This window comes from Portunus trituberculatus, chromosome 34 (assembly GCF_017591435.1).
Source record: "Portunus trituberculatus isolate SZX2019 chromosome 34, ASM1759143v1, whole genome shotgun sequence".
NCBI classification, from domain to species: Eukaryota; Metazoa; Arthropoda; class Malacostraca; order Decapoda; family Portunidae; genus Portunus; species Portunus trituberculatus.
This window is the reverse complement of record NC_059288.1, coordinates 9,239,162-9,260,543: the sequence shown is the minus strand read 5'-3', so window position 1 is coordinate 9,260,543 and position 21,382 is coordinate 9,239,162. Positions and strand designations below refer to the sequence as shown.

Genomic DNA, 21,382 nt, shown 5'->3' with positions numbered 1-21,382 from the left:
GAGAAGTTTCTATATTCATTCTGCGTACTGTTTGGTGATTTTATACAACTTCAGAAACTCATGTGTGTGTAATCTTCTTGTTCTTGTTCTTGTTCTTGTTCTTGTTGTTGTTCTTCTTCTTTTTCATCTTCTTCTTCTTCTTCTTCTGAGGAGGAGGTAAAGCTTAAAAATGTCTAAAAGTTGTAGATGGTTGCAGAAAAATAATGAACAACTACGGACTCTCTCTGGTTCCTTTTCTCCTTTTTTTTTTTTACTTTTCATTACTCTTCTCTTTTAATCTTCTCTCTTTCTCATTTTCTTTTTCTTCATGTCTATCTCTTTCCTTAACTATCTCATATTTTTCCCTACTCATATCTGTCTCATTTTCCTCTTCTCTCCTGTCTTCCTCTCTCTCTTTTTCTCTTCCATCCTTTCTCTCTTCTTCATCTTTCGTTTTTTCGTCCTTTCCCGCAGAAAAATGGAAAAGAGGCAATGAACAAAGGAAAATTAGACAAATGATAAAAAAAAGATTAGTTGAAGTGACACGGGTTCTCGAGGCTATCATTTGCCATTCCAGAGACACATAAGTAACATTTCTGCCTTATTAACGAGAGAAACTGTCTTGAGAACCAATCTTGAATAATAGTCGTGGTGAGAGAACAGAGCCTTTCAAAATACAGACCTTCCTAGTTTCTGAATACAGGATAAGCAACATTTCTATTTAATTAACAGGAGAAACAGTCTTGAAACCCCGGAAAATCTCTATTGCCTTGTGAAATAGTCGTGGTGAGAGAGCAGAGAGTTTCAAAATACAGACCTTCCTAGTTTCTGAATACAGGATAAGCAACATTTCTATTCAATTAACAGGAGAAACAGTCTTGAAAACCCGGAAAATCTCTATTGTCTTGTGAAATAGTTGTGGTGAGAGAGCAGAGGGTTTCAAAATACATACCTTCCTAGTTTCTGAATACAGGATAAGCAACATTTCTATTTAATTAACAGGAGAAACAGTCTTGAAACCCCGGAAAATCTCTATTGCCTTGTGAAATAGTCGTGGTGAGAGAGCAGAGAGTTTCAAAATACAGACCTTCCTAGTTTCAAAATACAGGATAAGCAACATTTCTATTTAATTAACAGGAGAAACAGTCTTGAAACCCCGGAAAATCTCTATTGCCTTGTGAAATAGTCGTGGTGAGAGGGCAGAGCCTTTCAAAATACAGACCTTCCTAATTTCTGAATACAGGATAAGCAACATTTCTATTCAATTAACAGGAGAAACAGTCTTGAAAACCCGGAAAATCTCTATTGCCTTGTGAAATAGTCGTGGTGAGAGAACAGAGCCTTTCAAAATACAGACCTTCCTAATTTCTGAATACAGGATAAGCAACATTTCTATTCAATTAACAGGAGAAACAGTCTTGAAAACCCGGAAAATCTCTATTGCCTTGTGAAATAGTCGTGGTGAGAGAACAGAGCCTTTCAAAATACAGACCTTCCTAGTTTCTGAATACAGGATAAGCAACATTTCTATTTAACCAACAGGAGAAACAGTCTTGAAACCCCGGAAAATCTCTATTGTCTTGTGAAATAGTCGTGGTGAGAGAACAGAGAGTTTCAAAATACAGACCTTCCTAGTTTCTGAATACAGGATAAGCAACATTTCTATTTAATTAACAGGAGAAACAGTCTTGAAACCCCGGAAAATCTCTATTGCCTTGTGAAATAGTCGTGGTGAGAGAACAGAGCCTTTCAAAATACAGAACTTCCTAGTTTCAAAATACAGAAGGCGATCGAAGCAGTGATGGATACAAAGACTTACTGTAATTCTTAACTGCATAACGTCATCTGCATCTCTCTCTCTCTCTTCCTCTCTCCTGTAACTTATGATGTAATGAATGTCTGTCTGTTTGTCTGTTCCTCTCATCCACCTGTCTATATTTTCCTCCTTTCCGCTTCACTAATTCCCTCTTTTATTCCTTTCCATCTTTATATTTTCATCTTTATTAATTTTTTTCTGTTTCTTCCCATTTCTTCTGCTGGAAAGGAGGAAGAAGGGAAAGATGAAGAGAGAAAGGATGGGTGAGAGAGAAAGAGAGGAAGAGGGGAGAGAAGAGGAATATGAGACAGAGATAAGAGAACAGAAAAGAAATGAGAGAAAGAGAGAGCCATGAAAGAAAAGAAAATGGGAAAGAGAGAGGATAAAAGAGAAGAATAGGGAGAAGAGAAGGAAGAAAGGAGAGAGAGAGAGAGAGAGAGAGAGAGAGAGAGAGAGAGAGAGAGAGAGAGAGAGAGAGAGGATAAAAAAGAATAGAGCGAAGAAAATGAAGAAAAGGAGAAATGGAGACAAAGACAGAGAGAGAGAGAGAGAGAGAGAGAGAGAGAGCTCGGGGCCAGCAGAACCGTCACTGAGTGGTACATACTTAACTCTTCCTCTGTACCGTTATATTTCTGTACTTCCTCCCACGTCGTCGTCTCCTCCTCCTCCTCCTCCTCCTCCTCCTCCTCCTCCTCCTTTTCTGCATTCTTCTCTTCCTCATCGTGTTCATTCTACTACTACTACTACTACTACTACTACTACTATCACTCACTACTACTACTACTACTACTACTACTACTACTACTACTACTACTACTAATAATAATAATAATAATAATAATAATAATAATAATAATAATAATAATAATAATGAATAACAACAACAACAACAACAACAACAACAACAACAACAACAACAACAACAACAACAACAACAACAACAACAACAACAACAACAATAAGCAACAACAACAACAACAACAACAACAACAATAACAACAACAACAACAACAACAACAACAACAACAACAGCACAACAACAACAACAACAACAACAACAACAACAACAACAACAACAGCAACAACAACAACAACAACAACAACAACAACAACAACAACAACAACAACAACAACAACAACAACAACAACAACAACAACAACAACAACCAACTGCTGCACTACCACTGCTGCTGCTGCTGCTGCTGCTGCTGCTGCTACTGCTGCTGCTGCTGCACTACTACTACTGCCACCACTGCTGCTGCTACTGCTACTACTAATAATAATAATATAATAATAATAATAATAATAATAATAATAATAATAATAATAATAATAATAATAATAATAATAATAATAATAATAATTATTATTATTATTATTATTATTATTATTATTATTATAATAATAATAACAACAACAACAACAACAACAACAACAACAACAACAACAACACTACCACTACTACTACTACTACTACTACTACTACTACTACTACTACTACTACTACTACTATTTCCTTTCCTTTTTTTATATATATTACTACTACTACTACTACTACTACTACTACTACTACCACTGCCACCTAATAATAATAACAATTGTAATAATAATAATAATAATAATAATAATAATAATAATAATAATAATAATAATAATAAATAATAATAATAATAATAATAATAATTATTATTATGTGTGTGTGTGTGTGTGTGTGTGTGTGTGTGTGTGTATCATTGTATAATAATACTTCTAACAACAACAACAACAACAACAACAACAACAACAACAACAACAACAACAACAACAACAACAACACTACTACTACTACTACTACTACTACTACTACTACTACTACTACTACTACTATTTCCTTTCTTTATTTTTCTATATATTCAATTTAGTTATTCATTTATTTTTTTTGTTCTCGTCTTCCTCCTGCTCTCCTCCTCCTCCTCCTCCTCCTCCTCCTCCTCCTCCTCCTCCTCCTCCTCCTCCTCCTCCTCCTCCTCCTCCTTCTCTTCTTCCTCCTTCTCCTTCTCCTAACTGCACTCTGCATTAACCAGTAAATCAGACAGTTAGCTAATAATGATCTGTAGTCACTCAAATAGAGGGATGCATTAATGGCTAAACCTGTTACTTAGTTGTCAACAAGTAAAGAAAATAATTAAAGAATGAATATAATAAGTTCGTCAGTCCGTCCGTCAGTCATTCAGTCAGTCAGTCAATCAGTCAGTCAGTCAGTCAAGAGTTGTATTAGAAAACGAATTAATCAGTCAGTAAATGATTGAATAGTTTGATTAGCCAGTCAGTTAGTCAGTAAGTCAGTCAGTCAGTCAGTCAGTCAGTAAGTCAGCCAGTCAAGAATTGTATTAGAAAATTAATCAACCGGTATGTAAATGACTGCTTAGTTTGATTAGGCAGTCAGTCAGTTAGTTAGTCAGTCAGTCAGTCAGTCAGTCATTCCGTCTTTGTGTCATTCAGTCATTCACTCACTGGCTATTTCATTCATCCTTCCTGTCATTTGATCAGTCATTCACTATTCTGTTCACTTCTGTTATTAAATTTTGATTCATTCACTAACAATTTCATTAATTTTTCTCTCATTAGATCAATCATTCTTTCTGTTATCTGATCCTTCCTTCTTCCATTCATCCTCCCTGTTATCTTATTCAATTCTTCTTTCATTCATCCTTCTTATCTAATCATTCCTTCTCTCACTCATCCTATCTCTTGTCTATTCTGTTAACTTTTCCATCTTTTTGTCTATCACAGTAGAATCTAAGCTTTTGAATTTGTGTATTTCAAGTCAATCTGTTTTTGATATGTGTTTTAGTTCTAGTTTATATATAATCCTGTATATTAGCTCAGTATGAGAGCACTGCCATAAAAGAATGTCATGATGTATTGTCTTAATGTGGCAATCTTATCTTATCTTTTCGTGTTTTATCTTCGCTTATCTAATCTAATCATTCGCTCTTTCTCCAGTATTCAGAAACGCCTTCTTCTTTCGCTACGACAGTTTTGCAAGGCCACAGAGACAAATAGTCGGGTTTTCATGACAGTTTCTCCTTTTGACCCCTTCAGTGCTGGGACACATTCTTACCTTAAGCTTTGTGTACGATTATACCATTTTATTGACATTAGGAAGGGTCTATGGAGGTCAAAAGATTAATGGCCACAGTCTTCACTATTTTAATCCCTCACATGAGTTTCTGAAGCTGTAAAAAGTCACAAATAGTAAGCAAAATCAATACTGAAGGGGTTAACAAACTAGAAATCTTGCCAATCGATCACCAGAACCATAAAAATACTCTTAAAAAACACGAGTGCCTTCAACTGGACCCTTTGGAAAGCAGTGACGATGACAGAGCAAGGCGTTTCGGAATACAGGCCATTTCACTCATGCATCGTGTCACTCAAACATCTCTACGCTCGTACTCTCAAACAGTTCTGTGCTTCCCCTCCACTGTTTCAAAAGGCTTTATTTAAGGTTTACACGAGTTTTTTTAAGGTGTTTTTCGTTTCTAGAAGTAGATTAACAAGATTTCTGCATCATTAACTAGAAAACACTCTTGGAAACCCTGCGAATCGTCACTGTAGCCTTGGAAAATAGTTCTGGTGAGAGAGCAGATAATTTTTCAAGGTGTTTTTACGGTTCTAGAGGTAGATTAAGATTTCTACATAAATAACTAGAAAAAAAATACTCTTGAAAACCCCGGTGATCATCTCTGTGGCCTTGGAAAATAGTCGTGGAGAGAGATCAGAGAACCTTTTAATGTGTTTTTTATATTTTTTACGGTTCTAGAGGTAGATAAATAAGATTTCTGCATTAATAACTAGAAAAAAAACTCTTGAAAACACCGCTAATCTTCTCTGTGGTCTTGGAAAATAGTCGTGATGAGAGAGCAGAGCATGTTTTAAGATGTTTTTACGGTTCTAGAGGTAGATAAACGAGATTTTCACATTGCTAATCGGTGAAACACTCTTGAAAACCCCGCTAATCATCTCTGTGGCCTTGAAAAACAGTCTTGGCGAGAGAGCAAAGCGCTTCAGAATACTATCATTTTACATCCATGCTTCGTGTCACTTCACCCTCCCCACTCTCGCAGGGACAGCAACATCCCCACGTATATGAAGATGTGGACCACGATGTCAAACGCTCGTCCTTCTGTCTTCACCACGAGCAACGATGAAGGGGTGGAGCGCGCAGCCAAGTCCAAGGGAATGTATGCTTTTCTCATGGAGTCCTCGTCCATTGAATACGTGGTAGAGAGGAACTGTGACCTCATGCAGATTGGCGGGCTACTCGACTCCAAAAGCTACGGCATCGCTCTTCCACCTGGTGAGCATCTCTGTGTGTGTGTGTGTGTGTGTGTGTGTGTGTGTGTGTGTGTGTGTGTGTGTGTGTTTTGTTTTTTTCTCTTCCTCTTTTTATAGGTTTTATTTAATTTTCTTGTTTTGTTTAGTTTTCTGTGTGTGTGTGTGTGTGTGTGTGTGTGTGTGTGTGTGTGTGTGTGTGTTATCATCATTGCCTTCTATTCTATCCTTTCGTCTTTCTCTCTCTTTCAGTGCTTGATTTATTTTTGCTTATTCTTACTTGTTCTTCTTGTTCTTGTTCTTATTCTTGTACTTCTTCGTCGTCACTTTCTTCTTCTTCTTCTTCTTCTTCTCCATCTCTTATTCTTCCTCCTATTTCTCCTCTGCCTCCTCCTGCTTCTTCTTTTCTCCTCTTCGCTCCTGATTTCTCCTTCACAAGCTCCTCCTCCTCCTCCTCCTCCTCCTCCTCCTCCTCCTCCCTACTACTACTACTACTACTACTACTACTACTACTACTATTACTACTATTACTACTGCTACTACTACTACTACTACTACTACTACTACTACTACTACTACTACTACTACTACTACTACTACTACTACTACTACTACTACTACTACTACTACTACTACTACTACTACTACTACTACTCCTGCTACTACTACTACTACTACTACTACTACTACTACTACATCTACTACTACTACTATTGCTACTACTACCATTCTCTCCTCCTTACACCTCCACTTGCTCCTCCTCCTCCTCCTCCTCCTCCTACTGCTACAACTACTCCTCTGCATACACATCCTCCTCCTCTCTTCTTCCTCCTCCTCCTCCTCCTCCTCCTCCTCCTCCTTCTCACACTCTCCTCTCTCTCTCTCTCTCTCTCTCACAGGGTCGCCATACACCGCTAAAATCAGCAGCGCCATCTTACGAATGAAAGAAAACGGAACTCTCCATCGCCTGAAGGATAAATGGTGGAAGGGCGAAGGACTGTGTATGGTGAGTTCTTCCGTGCTTCCTTCACTCCTTCCTTCTCTCCTTCACTCTCTCTTTCGCTTGTCTGATGGATGGATATTGTTATTCATTTGTTTATTCTATTTATTTAGTTGTGTTTATTTTAAGTGGTTGAAACGTACATGGAATTCGAGCTGTGTACGTTTTTTTTTTTGTGTGTGTACGTAAGTGTGTGTACGTATGTGTGTGTGTGTATGTATGTCATTTTTCTTCTTCCTCTTCTTCTTGATTTTCTATTTCTCATTTTTTTTTCTCTCTATTTTCAGGCGATGTGTCTTCCATCACTCGCTCTCTTGAATAAAATAATAATAATAACTTTTTTCGTTTGTTCTCGAATGCAGGGTTGCAACATGGCGGAAGTGACGTCACGCAGCGGCCATCTTGGAACTCCACCTGAATTTTCTTGTTGTTGTTATTGTTGATGTTATTATTGTTGTTGTTGTTGTTATTCTTACGATGCCCTTTTTCCAGGGAGAGAGAGAGAGAGAGAGAGAGAGAGAGAGAGAGAGAGAGAGAGAGAGAGAGAGAGAGAGAGAGAGAGAGAGAGAGAGAGAGAGAGAGAGAGAGAGAATCGTTACTACAACCAGTTACTTCTACTACTACTACGACTACTACTACTATTACTACTACTACTACTACTGCTACTGCTACTGCTACTACTACTACTACTACTACTACTACTACTACTACTGCTACTATTACAGTAATATTACCACTACTACTACTACTACTACTACTACTATTGCAGTAATATTACCGCCGCTACTACTACTACTACTGCACTACTACTACTACTACTACTACTACTACTACTACTACTACTGCACTACTACTACTACTACTGCTACTACTACTACTACTACTACTACTACTACTACTACTACTACTACTACTACTACTACTACTACTACTACTTCTACTATTACTACTACATTTCTCTGACCACCACCATCACCACCACAGTAACAAGTCAATGAAGAAAAACAGGAAAAAAAATGTACTTATTTATTCAGATCATTTTCTTTTCTTTCTTTCATCTTTGTCAATTTCTTTTCTTATTTTTTTTTTCTCTTCCTTCCTTCTTTCCTTCCTTTTTTTTATCTTTTTGTCTGTTTTCTCTTTGTTGTTCTCGTCTTTCCGCTTATGTCCGACTTTCCTGTTACATAATGTGTGTGCGCGCGCGTGTGTGTGTGTGTGTGTGTGTGTGTGTGTGTGTGTGTGTGTGTGTGTGTGTGTGTGTGTGTGTGTGTCGCTTGTTTGGCTGGCTTTGTGAAATTACTTTTGTCTCCTTATCCTTCTCCTCCTCCTCCTCCTCCTCCTCCTCCTCCTCCTCCTCCTCCTCCTCCTCCTCTTCCTCGTCATCTTCCATATCTTCCTCCTCCTCCTCTCCTTGTCCTCCTCCTCCTCCTCCTCCTCCTCCTCTTTCTCGTTATTTTCCATATCTTCCTCCTCCTTCTCTTTCTCGTCATGTTCCTCCTCCTCCTCCTCCTCCTCCTCCTCCTCCTCCTCCTCCTCCTCCTCCATAATACCAGAATCCTGTACCGACACACGCGCCACTAAATCCACCCACAGCTCTTCATATGGCTAACCCGCCCACATACACACCCAGACGCACCCCTTTCGTGTCTAATACCTCCATCCCTACACACACACACACACACACACACACACACACACACACACACACACACACACACACACACACACCAGTCTTTGCCCTCTCATGGGACCATTTTGCAAGGCCACAGAGATGATTAGCCTGGTTTTTCAAGAGTGTTTCTCCTATCAGTAACACAAAAAACCTTGAAAACCCGCCAGTAAAAGCATAAAAACTCATTAACTAGAACCTCTAAGATGAAACCAAAACGTGGCAAGTGTTTTAAAGTACAACAAACACGAGAAACAATATGAACAGCACACGCAGACACACACTAACACACATAACACGCCTGGAGCCACCGTGACCCTCTGTAACTGGCTGTGTCCTCGCCGTGTGTTGCAATAGAACGAGGCTTCATCTGCCAAGTCAAGCGGAGCGGCGGAGCTGGGCCTGGCTAACGTGGGCGGGGTGTTCGTGGTGCTGATTGGAGGCATGGCTGTGGCGGCTCTGATGGCGATGTGCGAGTTTATGTGGAACGCTCGAGACTTGGCTACCGATGAGAGCGTGAGTATTGCGTGTGTGTGTGTGTGTGGTGAGGGATGTGTCACGTTTATCATTCAAAGTCACGTGATTATGTTTTCTTCTTTTGATTTGTATATATATTCATTTGTATTACGTTTAGAGAGAGAGAGAGAGAGAGAGAGAGAGAGAGAGAGAGAGAGAGAGAGAGAGAGAGAGAGAAAGGGAGATTAAAGATGAACAGTTTGTCTTTCAGAGGATCGTGAGTCTAGTAATACAGTTTTGTTGACTTTGTAGTTAGACTGATAGATAAATAGTGTTGTAGAAAGATAAATAGACACTCATAAAAACTACTATAACTACTACTATTACTACTACTACTACTACTACTACTACTACTACTACTACTACTACTACTACTACTACTACTACTGTATTACTAAAAAGCATGTTACAATACAACAACTACTACTACTACTACTCCTACTACTACTACTACTACTACTACTACTACTACTACTACTACTACTACTACTACTACTACTACTACTACTACTACTACCACTACTACTACTACTACTACTACTACTACTACTACTACTACTACTACTACTACTACTACTACTACTACTACTACTACTACTTACTGCAATAAAACGAAGGTGGTCTAGAAAGGGAAGGTAAAACTGTATTGGTGTTGCATTATGGGAACTAATCTACTACAAGAAACAAGAGGAAGTTATGAACGTTTAGTAAATGTGTGATTTTTATTTATTTATTCATTCATTTATTCTATTCATCATCATCATCATCATCATCATCATCATCATCATCATCATCATCATCATCATCATCATCATCATCACCACACTCATCACTTTTCCTGAAATTTTGCACCTGTGTCTTCAATTCTTCATCCTTCACCTGTGTTGTATTCATTATCACCACTACTATATCACCATCATTGACTGTAAAGCCACCATCACTGTCACCATAACCACCACCACCATCACCACTGTACTTAATAACGTTCTGTAGTTGTAGTTGTAGTTTTTTTTTTTTTTCTCTCTCTAATTGTGTAGTTAGAGTGGTGTGGTGTGACGAAAACAGCTTGGTGAAGGACTTGCTGTCTCTGTCATAGGGTGGAAACTAAAAATAAAGAAGAATAATTGATCACCACACACCACCACACACCACCATTATTAGCGACACACCACCACACACCACCACACAACCATACATCATCATTATTAACATACACCCTCACGCACCATCAAGATTAACACACATCACCACACACACCAATGTAATCCTCAAAACACTCACCAATACACACCTTACCGTGCCACACACATGCATTACCCCCAAAACATACACCAATACACTCACACCATCGCCACATACACCAATACAGCCCCCAAACACACACCAACACACCCACACATCACAACACACCACATGCCCACAATCACCTGCACTTTACCACACCACCACATCACCATCATCATTCACTTATCACCACCACACACCATCACACACTCAACCCCCAGACACACACCAATGCAACCCCCAATTACACCAATACACACCCACACACATCATTAAAGGCGATATACTTCCAATCACCAGCACATATTCACACGACCACGTCACCACTATTAGTCACTCATCACCACCACACTACACACATACACACAACCCCCATACACACTAATACAACCCCCAAACACACCAATACACACACACACACACCACTAAAGATAATATTCCCACAATCATCAGCACTAATTCAAATCACCACTGCCAGTCACTCATCACCACCACACCACACCACAGACACACACACACAACCCCCAGATACACCAATACACGTCCACACACCACTAAAGACGACATACCCACAATCACCAGCACTAATTCATGTCACCACTGCAAGTCACTCATCACCACCACACCACACCACAGACACACACACACGACCCCCAGACACACCAATACACGTCCACACACCACTAAAGACGACATACCCACAATCACCAGCACTAATTCATGTCACCACTGCCAGTCACTCATCACCACCACACCACACCACAGACACACACACACAACCCCCAGACACACCAATACACGTCCACACACCACTAAAGACGACATACCCACAATCACCAGCACTAATTCATGTCACCACTGCAAGTCACTCACTACCATCACTTCCCACAGGCCTCGTTCTGTGAAGAGCTGAGCAGTGAGGTGAAGTTTATCATGAAATGCTCCGGGAACACCAAGCCAGTGAGGAAGAGAGCCCCGCCCACACCCGAGGAGCCACTCTTCACTTACGGCTCCTATGCTCCAAATTACGGCTATTCTGAGAGGAAGTGACGGCTCCGCTACCTTTCCTATCCCACCACTGCCACCATTTTGCAACACTTCCACTCTACCACGCCATTGCTATTCTTAACCCTCTCAGTACCACGACGCATTTCCGTATTCATTCTGCTTACTATTTGGTGATTTGATACAGATTTAGACATTTAGTGGAGATTGAAAATAGTGAAAACTGTGGCCATTAATCTTCTGACATCCTTAAATCTTTGCTACTGTTAATAAAATGGTCTAATCGCACACAAAATTCATGGTAAAAATGCGTTCCAGTGCTGAAGGGGTTAGTATATTATCTAAACCCTGTCTCTTTTATATAGATGCTTTTGTTTCGTTTATATACTTCTGTTTGTGTTAGTTATTCTGCTTTCTTGTTTTGTCGTCTTCTCGTTTTTTTTAATTGTCGTTTCTTGTAGCACTGTGATTAATTTGTTGTTGTTTTCTTAATTTTTCTGTTATTTTGTTTGTTTTTTTTGTTTTCTCTCTCTCTTCTTATCTTTCCTTCACTTTTTTAATCTTATTTCTTCGTATTTTTCTTGTTACACTTTGAGAAAACTATTATACCTTATCCATCCACATCCTCTTGTTGTTTCCTCCTCTTCCTCCTCCTCCTCCTTTCCCTCCTCCTTCTACTCCTCATATCTACACACACACACACACACACACACACACACACACACACACACACACACACACACACACACACACACACACAGATGGTCGTTAGATTTGAAGACTCAACTAACCGAAAGAGAAAAAGAATATAAAAAAAGGAATGGAAAATGAAAGAAAAAAAAAGAAAAATGAAAAGAAAACTGCCTTCACTGTACAGTATAAAGTAGTCCTCGCTGTGTACATACTGCACCCGTTTTCTGTAGTAGCTAGCGTGTACCGTTTTCTTTGATGACGTATCCCCGTTTTCCTCAGCGATTGCTAAAGAAAAAAAAAAAAAAAAACTTTACCTATACTGCTCGCTTTTTAAACTTAATAAAACTTAACAATCGTAGAAGTACAACAAAGTAAACAGATGTAGAAATAGATAAAACGCAAAAAAAAAAAAATGACAAAAAAAGTTTATGAATGTTGTAGATATTCACAAGCTTCTATTTTTGTAGCCAGATCTATTTATCTACTCATCAATCTACCTTATATAGTTTTCAGTCCTACACAAACTTCTGGTAATGACGTAGTTGTAATGTAACTAACCAAACACCCACGGCAGGCACTTACTTGGTGAGATTGGAGTTAGGTTAGGTTAGTTTAGGTTAGGTTAGGTTAGGTTAGGTTATCCAAGTACCCACGATAGGCAGTTACTTGGTGAGATTGGTGGTGTTTTCTGTTGTAATGTAACTGACCAAGAACCCACGATAGGCAGTTACAATGTGAGATTGGAGTTCGGTTAGGTTAGGTTAGGTTATCCAAGTACCCACGATAGGCAGTTATTTGGTGAGATCGGTTGTGCTTTCTGTTGAAATGTAACTGACCAAGAACCCACGATAGGCAGTTTCTTGGTGAGATCGGTTGTGCTTTCCCTTCAACCCCAGCTAATGATTGGCCACAAGCTGACTGTCTGCTTTAACCCCTTCAGTATTGTGACGCGTTTCCATATTCCATCTGGTTACTATTTGGTGACTTTATGCAGATTCAGAAACTTATGTGGGGGACTCAAATAGTGAAGATTCTGGCTATTAATCTTCTGACCTCCATAGACCCTTCCTAATGTCAATAAAATGGTCTAATCGTACACAAATCTCAAGGTAAAAATGTGCCCCAGTACTGAAGGGGTTAATGATCTTTGTCCGGTCGATAACTATTAGCCCTTCAGTACCATGACACGTTTTCTTACTCCTTCTGCTTACTATTCGGCGTTTTTACACAGCTCCAGAAACTTATGTGCAGATTTAGATAGCGGAGTCTCTGTACATAAATCTTCTGACCTTCATAGACCCGTGCTAATGTATATGAAATCGATTAATCATACCCAAAACTCATGGTAAAAATGGGTCCCTGGACTGGAGGGGTTAAATCCAAGCTTCTCCTAACCAAGCCAAGCCAAACCTCAATCCCAACTCCCTTCATATTTATTCTGCTTACTATTGGGTGATTTTATGCAGCTTCAGAAACTTATATGGAGATTAAAATGGTGAAGACTGTGGCCATCAATCTTCTGACTTCCATAGACTCTCCTAATGTAAATAAAATAGTCTAATCATACCAACAATTAATGATAAAAATGCCTTCCAGTACTGAAGAGGTTAAAGAGACAATGAAGCAGGTACACGTGTAATTTGCAGGTGAGGTGACAGCTAAAGGGCGTGTATAGAGCCTGTCGAATAGAAAGTATGTCATGTGGAGAGCGTGTCGTAAGAAGCGTGTGTCGTGTAAAGAGTGTGTCGTGTTAAGAGCGTGTCGTGTTAAGAGCGTGTCGTGTTGAGAGTGTGTCGTGTTAAGAGCGTGTCGTGTTAAAAGCGTGTTGTGTTAAGAGCGTGTCGTGTTAAGAGCGTCTCGTGTTAAGAGCGTGTCGTGTTAAGAGCGTGTCGTGTTAAGAGCGTGTCGTTTAAAGAGCGTGTCGTGTTAAGAGCGTGTCGTGTTAAAAGCGTGTCGTGTTAAGAGCGTGTCGTGTTAAGAGCGTGTCGTGTTAAAAGCGTGTCGTGTAAAGAGCGTGTCGTGTAGAGAGTGCATCGGATCGAACATGTCGTGTAGATAGCGTGTCATGTGGAAAGTGTATCGTGTAAAGAGCGTATCGTGTAGAGAGCGTATCGTGTAAAACGCGTATCGTGTAAAACGCGTATCGTGTAGAGAGAGAAAGGCGAAAGTGACGGTGATACTGCTGCTCTTACTCATCTTCCTGTGTTTCTTTACTTTCCCGTTTTCTGTTTGGAGTAAAAATTGAATGGAGTATCAAATTATGCGTGTATATGTATGTGTGTGTCCGTCCGTATGAAGCCTCTCAGTGCGTGCGGTGCCAGAGAATCAACAACAGCAATGCATAAACTCCTTGTGGTAAACAGCGACAAAAAAAGAAGAATGTTAACCCTTTGAGTACCATGACGCGTTTCTAAATTCATTGTTTTTTCTATGCAGGAGGGAAGCCAACTTAGGGCAACAAATTAATAAAAAAGAAGGCCCATTTGAATTCTGATTCCCTAACTATTTGGTGATTTTACACAGCTTCAGAAACTCATTTGGGGTGTTAGAATAGTGAAGACTAGCTATTAATTTTCTGACCTCCATAGACCCTTCCTAATGTCGATAAAATTGTTTAATTGTACACAAATCTCAAGGTTTGAAATGTGTCCCAGTACTGAAGGGGTTAAAGAAAGAATAGAGGAATGTCCACCATATTTTAAAAAGATCAGGAGCGGCTCTAGAGGAAGTGAAAACGTCTTGCAGTGGTTGGGTAAAGAAAAATGTGAGAAAGAGGAGACAAAGGGTTAATAATAGGATGGAAATAAAGGATACAATAGAAATAAAAATATCTCGCAGTGGTTGGATAAAGAAAGATGTGACAAAGAGGAGGCAAAGGGCTCAGAATAAGATAGAAAGAAAGAATACGACAGAAAAAGATATCTCGCAGTGGTTTTGGTAAAGGAAGATGCGACAAAGAGGAGACAAAGGATGAATAAGATAGAAATAAAGAATAAAATAAAGAATAGAAATAAAAAAAGAGAACTCGTAGTGATTGGTGGGTAAAGAAAAATGTGCCAAAGAGGAGGTATAGGGTTAAGCATTAGATAAAGATGAAAACACCACTATTATTTTGGCAGGAAAAAAAAAAAAACATTAAAAAGATAAAAAGCTTCCCATAACGAAAACAGCGAACCCCAACAGTCTTCGTAACATCTCGACAAAGGGTAAAACATAAAAAAAGGCATAAATTAAAGGCGTAAAATAAAGACAAAGGGTAAAAGAATATACATATAAAAAAAAAAAACTCGCAGTGGTTGGTGGGTAGTGAAAAACGTGACAAATTAGAAGTAAAGGGTTAAGCATTAGATAAAAGACAAGAACACGACTATTACTTTGGCAGGAGTTAAAAAAAGAGAAAGAGAGAGAGAGAAAGAGAGAAAGAGAAATAAGAAAACCCAATACAGCTTTGGCAAGAGAAAATATAAAAAAGAGAGAGAAAGAAAAAGCCTTCCACAACGAAAATAGCGAATCAAAACAATCTCATTTTTACGTAACACCTCAACAAAGAGTAAAGAATAAGATAAAGACAAAAAAAACGACTATTATTTTGACAGGAAAAGAAAAACAATAGAGAAAAAAAAAAAAAAAAAATTCTCCACACACCCAAAACAGCGAATCAAAACAATGTCATTTTTCGAAACACCTCAAGTAAAACGTAAAGACAAAAGACAAAAACATGACTATTCATTTGACATGGAAGAAAAAAAAAGAAATAGAAAAAAAAAAAAAAACTCCCACATCCAGAACAGCGAATCAAACACAATCAAAATTTTCATAATACTTCGGCTGTGTCTTAATGAACGTTCTCGAAATGGTAATAGTGTTCAAAATTCCGTCTTTTCTTACATACCTTCAGATTTTCCACACCTATTATGAATGAAAAGAAAAGAAAAACAAACAGAACACTAATAATTAGCGTTATTTCTCACGGTAAAGACAATATCAGAGAGAGAGAGAGAGAGAGAGAGAGAGAGAGAGAGAGAGAGAGAGACAGGAATGAATCTAGTGTGCTTGATGTGTGTTTGTGCTCTCTCTACTCTACTCTCTCTCTCTCTCTCTCTCTCTCTCTCTCTCTCTCTCTCTCTCTCTCACTGTACTCTTCCTCAACCCTCAACTCTTTCCCATCTCTCTAAAACACACCAATCTCTATACCAATTCTCCACTCACCACCCACACCCACCCTCCTCTTCACGCTCCTGGTCCCCTTCCGCGCCGCCTGCAGAAAGAAGAGAAGAAGGACGCGGCCTCGGCAGCAGAGTTAGGTCTAGAGAACGTGGGCGGCGTGTTTGTGGTGATGGTGGGCGGGATCATGATAGCGATGTTGGTGGCGTGCTGTGAGTTCATGTGGAAAGCAAGAAAACTAGCAACGGATGATGGGGTAAGTGTGTGTGTGTGTGTGTGTGTGTGTGTGTGTGTGTGTGTGTGTGTGTGTGTGTGTTCCCGAATTTCAGCTCTATAATGTGTGTAAGATATTATTTTCATGCATTCTCCTTCTCTTCTTCCTCCACTTCTTTCTTTTTCTCTTCCTCGTGTGTGTGTGTGTGTGTGTCCATCTCCTCCTCCTCCTCCTCGTCCTCCTCGTCCTCCTCCTCCTCTTGTGTGTGTGTGTGTGTGTGTGTGTGTGTGTTATTATTTCCCTAATTTCATGCATTTTCCTTCTCCTCCTCCTCTTTCTCCTCCTCCTCCTCCTTCTCCTCCATTTCCTGTCCATCACACAATACAACTACCATTTACAACCATAGAAAAACAACCCTAAAGGGACAAAAAATCAGGTGCTGCATGGCTACCCTACACATAACGCTCTTCTTTCACCTCTCCCCATCCCATCATTCACTTCCCAACCTCCTTTTATCACCAAGACACATCAATACAGGGACCAAAAGATCATCAGTTGCTGCTTGTCTATCCTGGTGGTCGTAATACACCTCTTCCTCCTCCAGGTGTCCTTCACGGAGGAGCTCTGCAAGGAACTTCTCTTCGTCATCAGCTGCCGAGAGAACTCCAAACCTGTAAGGAAGAAAGCATCACCTTCACACACCGACTCCTCCTCCATCTATGACTTCTCCAACTACGGTTACTCTGATAAGAAGTAAAGAGAAGGAGGAAGAAGAGGAGGAGGAGTAGCAGGAGGAGGAGAAAGTGGAGATGGAAGGTTTGGCTAATCAGAATAACCGATCGAGAGTTGAGATGACAAGAAAGGAAAAAAAAAATAAAGAAAAAGGGAATCATGGCAAAAGAATGATACTCTGACAAGAAGTGAAGAGGAGGAGAAGAAGGAGGAGGAGGAGGAGGAGCACGAAGGTCTGTCCAATCGGTAATCAGAATAACCGATAGAAAAGGATGACTACAAGAAAAGAAAAGGAAATAATGAAAATAAAAGGATACTCTGACAAAAACTGAAGAGGAAGAAGAAGAAGGAGAAGGAGGAGGAGGAGGAAGAGAAAGAGAAGAATGAGCTAGAACGTTTGGCTGCAAGAAAATAGCATAAAGAGAAGGGAATAATGACGATAGAAAAATAGAAAGTTGAAATAATTAACATAAAGAGACAGAATAGATCATTTGAAGTTTGGATTGATGGTTAAGATATTGTACTTTTACCCTTTTTCCTCAATTCCCAGTATTCTGTTTGCCATTACCTCTTTACTGAAACTAGAGCCACGAAACATTTCCTGCACCTCCGCTACTTTCTAAAGGCCCTGCTTCAAGTTACACGGGTTTTCAAGGATGTATTTGTGGTTCTGATAGGAGATTAACAAAATAACTACATCATTCACGGGTTTTCAAGAGTGTATTTGTAGTTCTGGTTGAGATTAACAAGATATTTACATCATTCACGGGTTTGCAAGGATATATTTCTGGTTCTGATGGGAGATTAACAAAATAACTACATGATTCACGGGTTTTCAAAGGTGTATTTGTGGTTCTGATGGAAAATTAACAAGATATCTACATCATGAACCGGAGAAACAGTCTTGGGAACCCGGCTCTTCATCTGTGTGGCCTTTGAAAATAGTCGTGGTGAGAGAGCAGTGTTTCTCTATACGGGACTTGAATTTTGCGTTCGCATATGAAGAAAAATTAATAACCTAGTAATTTCTTGTGGTGTGTTTTGAATAGTAGTCATTTTAGAAGCCTTGAAATAATACAATCATGTAGTTTATATTTGTATTGTGGTTGTATTGAGCGTTTTCTTGGTATACGGTTATGAAGCGAATAATTCGTTGTGGAGTATTTCATATATGTCTTCCTATGTAGCAGCGTGGCGCAGACAACCGCTACACACTGGTACACACATCACGCACACTCTTAGCCTCCTTGCCACCTGAAATAATGCTATGTTAAAAAGCCTCTTGAATCTCGTACAATCACTCATATTGGTTATTGGTTATTTCGTTTCGGCTCAATTTACAATACTTTATATCTATATTTCTTGTATTAATTTTCATCTTTACTCTTTATCATACATGTTTTTTTTCTTTTCTTTTTTTTTTGCAGTTAGGATTTCTGTCTATTAATATTTAACGAATGTGTCTCGTGATTTCATAAACTCTTTGCCGAGTTAGCGAAAACGTAAAAAACGCCTACGAAAATGACAATAAAAAGAAATAACACTAGAAACTTTAAGATAGTAATTCGAATTTTAACCAATACATTTACAAACCTCCAATACTCAAAAAACAATCGTTGCAATAAAACAAAATGAAGTGAAATACCGAATTGATCCAGTACCGAAACGACTAAACCCCCGCGCTAGTCACCACCAGTCGGGTAGTGAGTGTTGACGAGTGTGTGTGCCAGTTTCCGCTTGTGATTAGTGCCTTATTACACCATGAACGCCATTTAACCTTGACCTGACTTAACGTGGTAGCTCGTGAAGGATTGGAGAGTGGTGTGAGAGTGTGAGGAGTGAAGGGTAGCGAGGGCGTTGGTAAGTACATAACTACCATTTGGCTGTTGCTAATTACGTTTATCTTGTTCTGATAGACTAAGCTCGTAATCTCAAACACTGTGCTTCATCGCCACTATTTTAAAAGGCTTTACTCATATTGTCACGAGTTTTCAAGGTGTTTTTTTTTTTTTTTACGGTTCTAGAGGAAAAGTGACGAGATTTCTACATTATTAACTGGTGAAACACACTTGAAAACTCTGCTAATCATCTCTGTGGCCTTGTAAAATAGTCGTGGTGAGAGAGCAGAGCGTTTTTGAGTACGGCTCTAGACTGTTAAGTAAGAATGAATGATAACAACTAAGAGGCGTTAAAATAGAGTGAGATCTGTCTAAATGGGTCTGTCAGAGTGAGAAAAACGTGATTTGGAAGGAAGTTATTGGTGTTTTTAAGCTACTCTTTGCTTACCCTGACGATGGTATTCTACTTATCACGTGTATGCATTCGAGACCACGTGTTTGCTCTATGTTCGTACTGAGAGGCTCCTTCTAGCGTCATTTTCCGTTGCCCTGTTCTGAAACACTTGCACATCACCTCTGCTACTTTCCAAAGGCTCCAGGGCTCGTATTCTCAAACGCTTCTGTGCTTTACCCCACTATTTCAGGAGGGTCTACTTGAATTGGAGTTTTTAGGTGTTTTTACGGTTCTAGAGGCAGAGTGACAAAATTTCTACATTATTAGTTGGAAAAACACACTTGAAAACCCCGCTAATCATCTCTGTGGTCTTGGAAAATAATCGTGGTGAGAGGGCAGAGCGTTTCTGACTACGGACCTAGATGAGGTGACACGGGGTTCTAGTGGTGTTTGAGTGGCAGTAGTGGCAGATTAAGACGTTTCCCTCACTGTTAGCAGGAGAAACAGTGTTGGGAAGCCCGCTAATTATCTCTGTGGCCTTTGTAAATAGTCGTGGTGAGAGAGCAAGTGTTTCTGAATAGTTTTTTTGGAGTGTTGCAGTGTGTGTTCACGTTAGGTGTTGCAGACTGAAGGTGTGACGTGTTGGTGATGTTGCTGCTTGTGTGTTGCAGCAAGTCTTGGAGCAATATGTGTTTGTAAGGACAGGGGGAATACCCGGGTGTGTTGTATTACTTGTATTGCTGATGACAGACTCGTGAGAAGAAGTAGGAAGTTTAAGTTGAAGGAGTATTGCGGTGAATGTGTTGTTACTTGTGTTGCATTTGGTTTGCCTTCACTCTGTACTGTTCTTGTTAATCCTTTCGCTGTTTTGGTCCTCCTTCCCTTTTTGGTACTGAATGAGAGAGAGAGAGAGAGAGAGAGAGAGAGAGAGAGAGAGAGAGGAAAACAGGTTAATATTCTCTCTTTATACATCGGAAATGATGTCGAGAGAGAGAGAGAGAGAGAGAGAGAGAGAGAGAGAGAGAGAGAGAGAGAGAGAGAGAGAGGAAGGAAAACAGGTTAATATTCTCTCCTTATACATCGGAAATGATGTCGAGAGAGAGAGAGAGAGAGAGAGAGAGAAAACAGGTGATTTTTACTGTGTTGTGTTGCAGAAATATTGAGAGAGAGAGAGAGAGAGAGAGAGAGAGAGAGAGAGAGAGAGAGAGAGAGAGAGAGAGAGAGAGAGAGAGAGAGAGAGAGAGAGAACAAAAACGTAAGAACACAAGATTATTATTATTACCTATTTTTATTTCTTGCACTTCACAAATATTGACGAGAGAGAGAGAGAGAGAGAGAGAGAGAGAGAGAGAGAGAGAGAGAGAACTAAGAGGCTAATGCAGCGTGTTTGATGTACTTAGTGTAACTTTAAAATGTACTTAGTGTTATGAAATGGAAAAGCTAAGAGGTTATTACAGCGTGTTTGAAGTATTTAGTGTAATATTATTGTACTTAGTGTGATGAAATGGAAAAAAACTAAGAAGGGTATTGCAGTGTGTTTGATGTACTTTTTTTTATTTATTCATTTATACCACGTGGGCTTTTTACGGGAATTTCTAGGTTAAATGGGGTACTTTTTGGGGCACCTCCTATCTCAAAGCCCACATGTTAGGAAACCGTTGCCCCGAGTGAGGAAGCCCAACCTACACTCGGACCGTGGGCAGGATTCGAGACCCCTCGGACCCCAAAGCACGCATGGTTCCACTGTACCACGGCAATAAC

At 39.6% G+C, this 21,382-nt stretch overlaps 1 protein-coding gene across 4 annotated transcripts in view; it reads left to right on the top strand.

The window, feature by feature from the left end:
- The window catches only part of LOC123512881 (glutamate receptor ionotropic, kainate 2-like), a 66,228-nt gene extending 45,440 nt beyond the window's left edge, over nucleotides 1-20,788 (top strand). For 3 of the 4 annotated variants that reach the window (XM_045269544.1, XM_045269545.1, XM_045269546.1), the window contains exons 16-19: nucleotides 5,905-6,137; nucleotides 7,012-7,118; nucleotides 9,139-9,297; nucleotides 11,473-15,298. In XM_045269544.1, the coding sequence (XP_045125479.1) occupies nucleotides 5,905-6,137; nucleotides 7,012-7,118; nucleotides 9,139-9,297; nucleotides 11,473-11,631 (658 nt within the window). In that variant the 3' untranslated portion in view covers nucleotides 11,632-15,298. Of the gene's footprint in view, nucleotides 1-5,904; nucleotides 6,138-7,011; nucleotides 7,119-9,138; nucleotides 9,298-11,472; nucleotides 15,299-16,543; nucleotides 16,700-17,261 lie in introns of those variants that run through there. The other variant, XM_045269547.1, reaches the window with a different exon arrangement.
- Nucleotides 20,789-21,382: the final 594 nt, after the last annotated feature.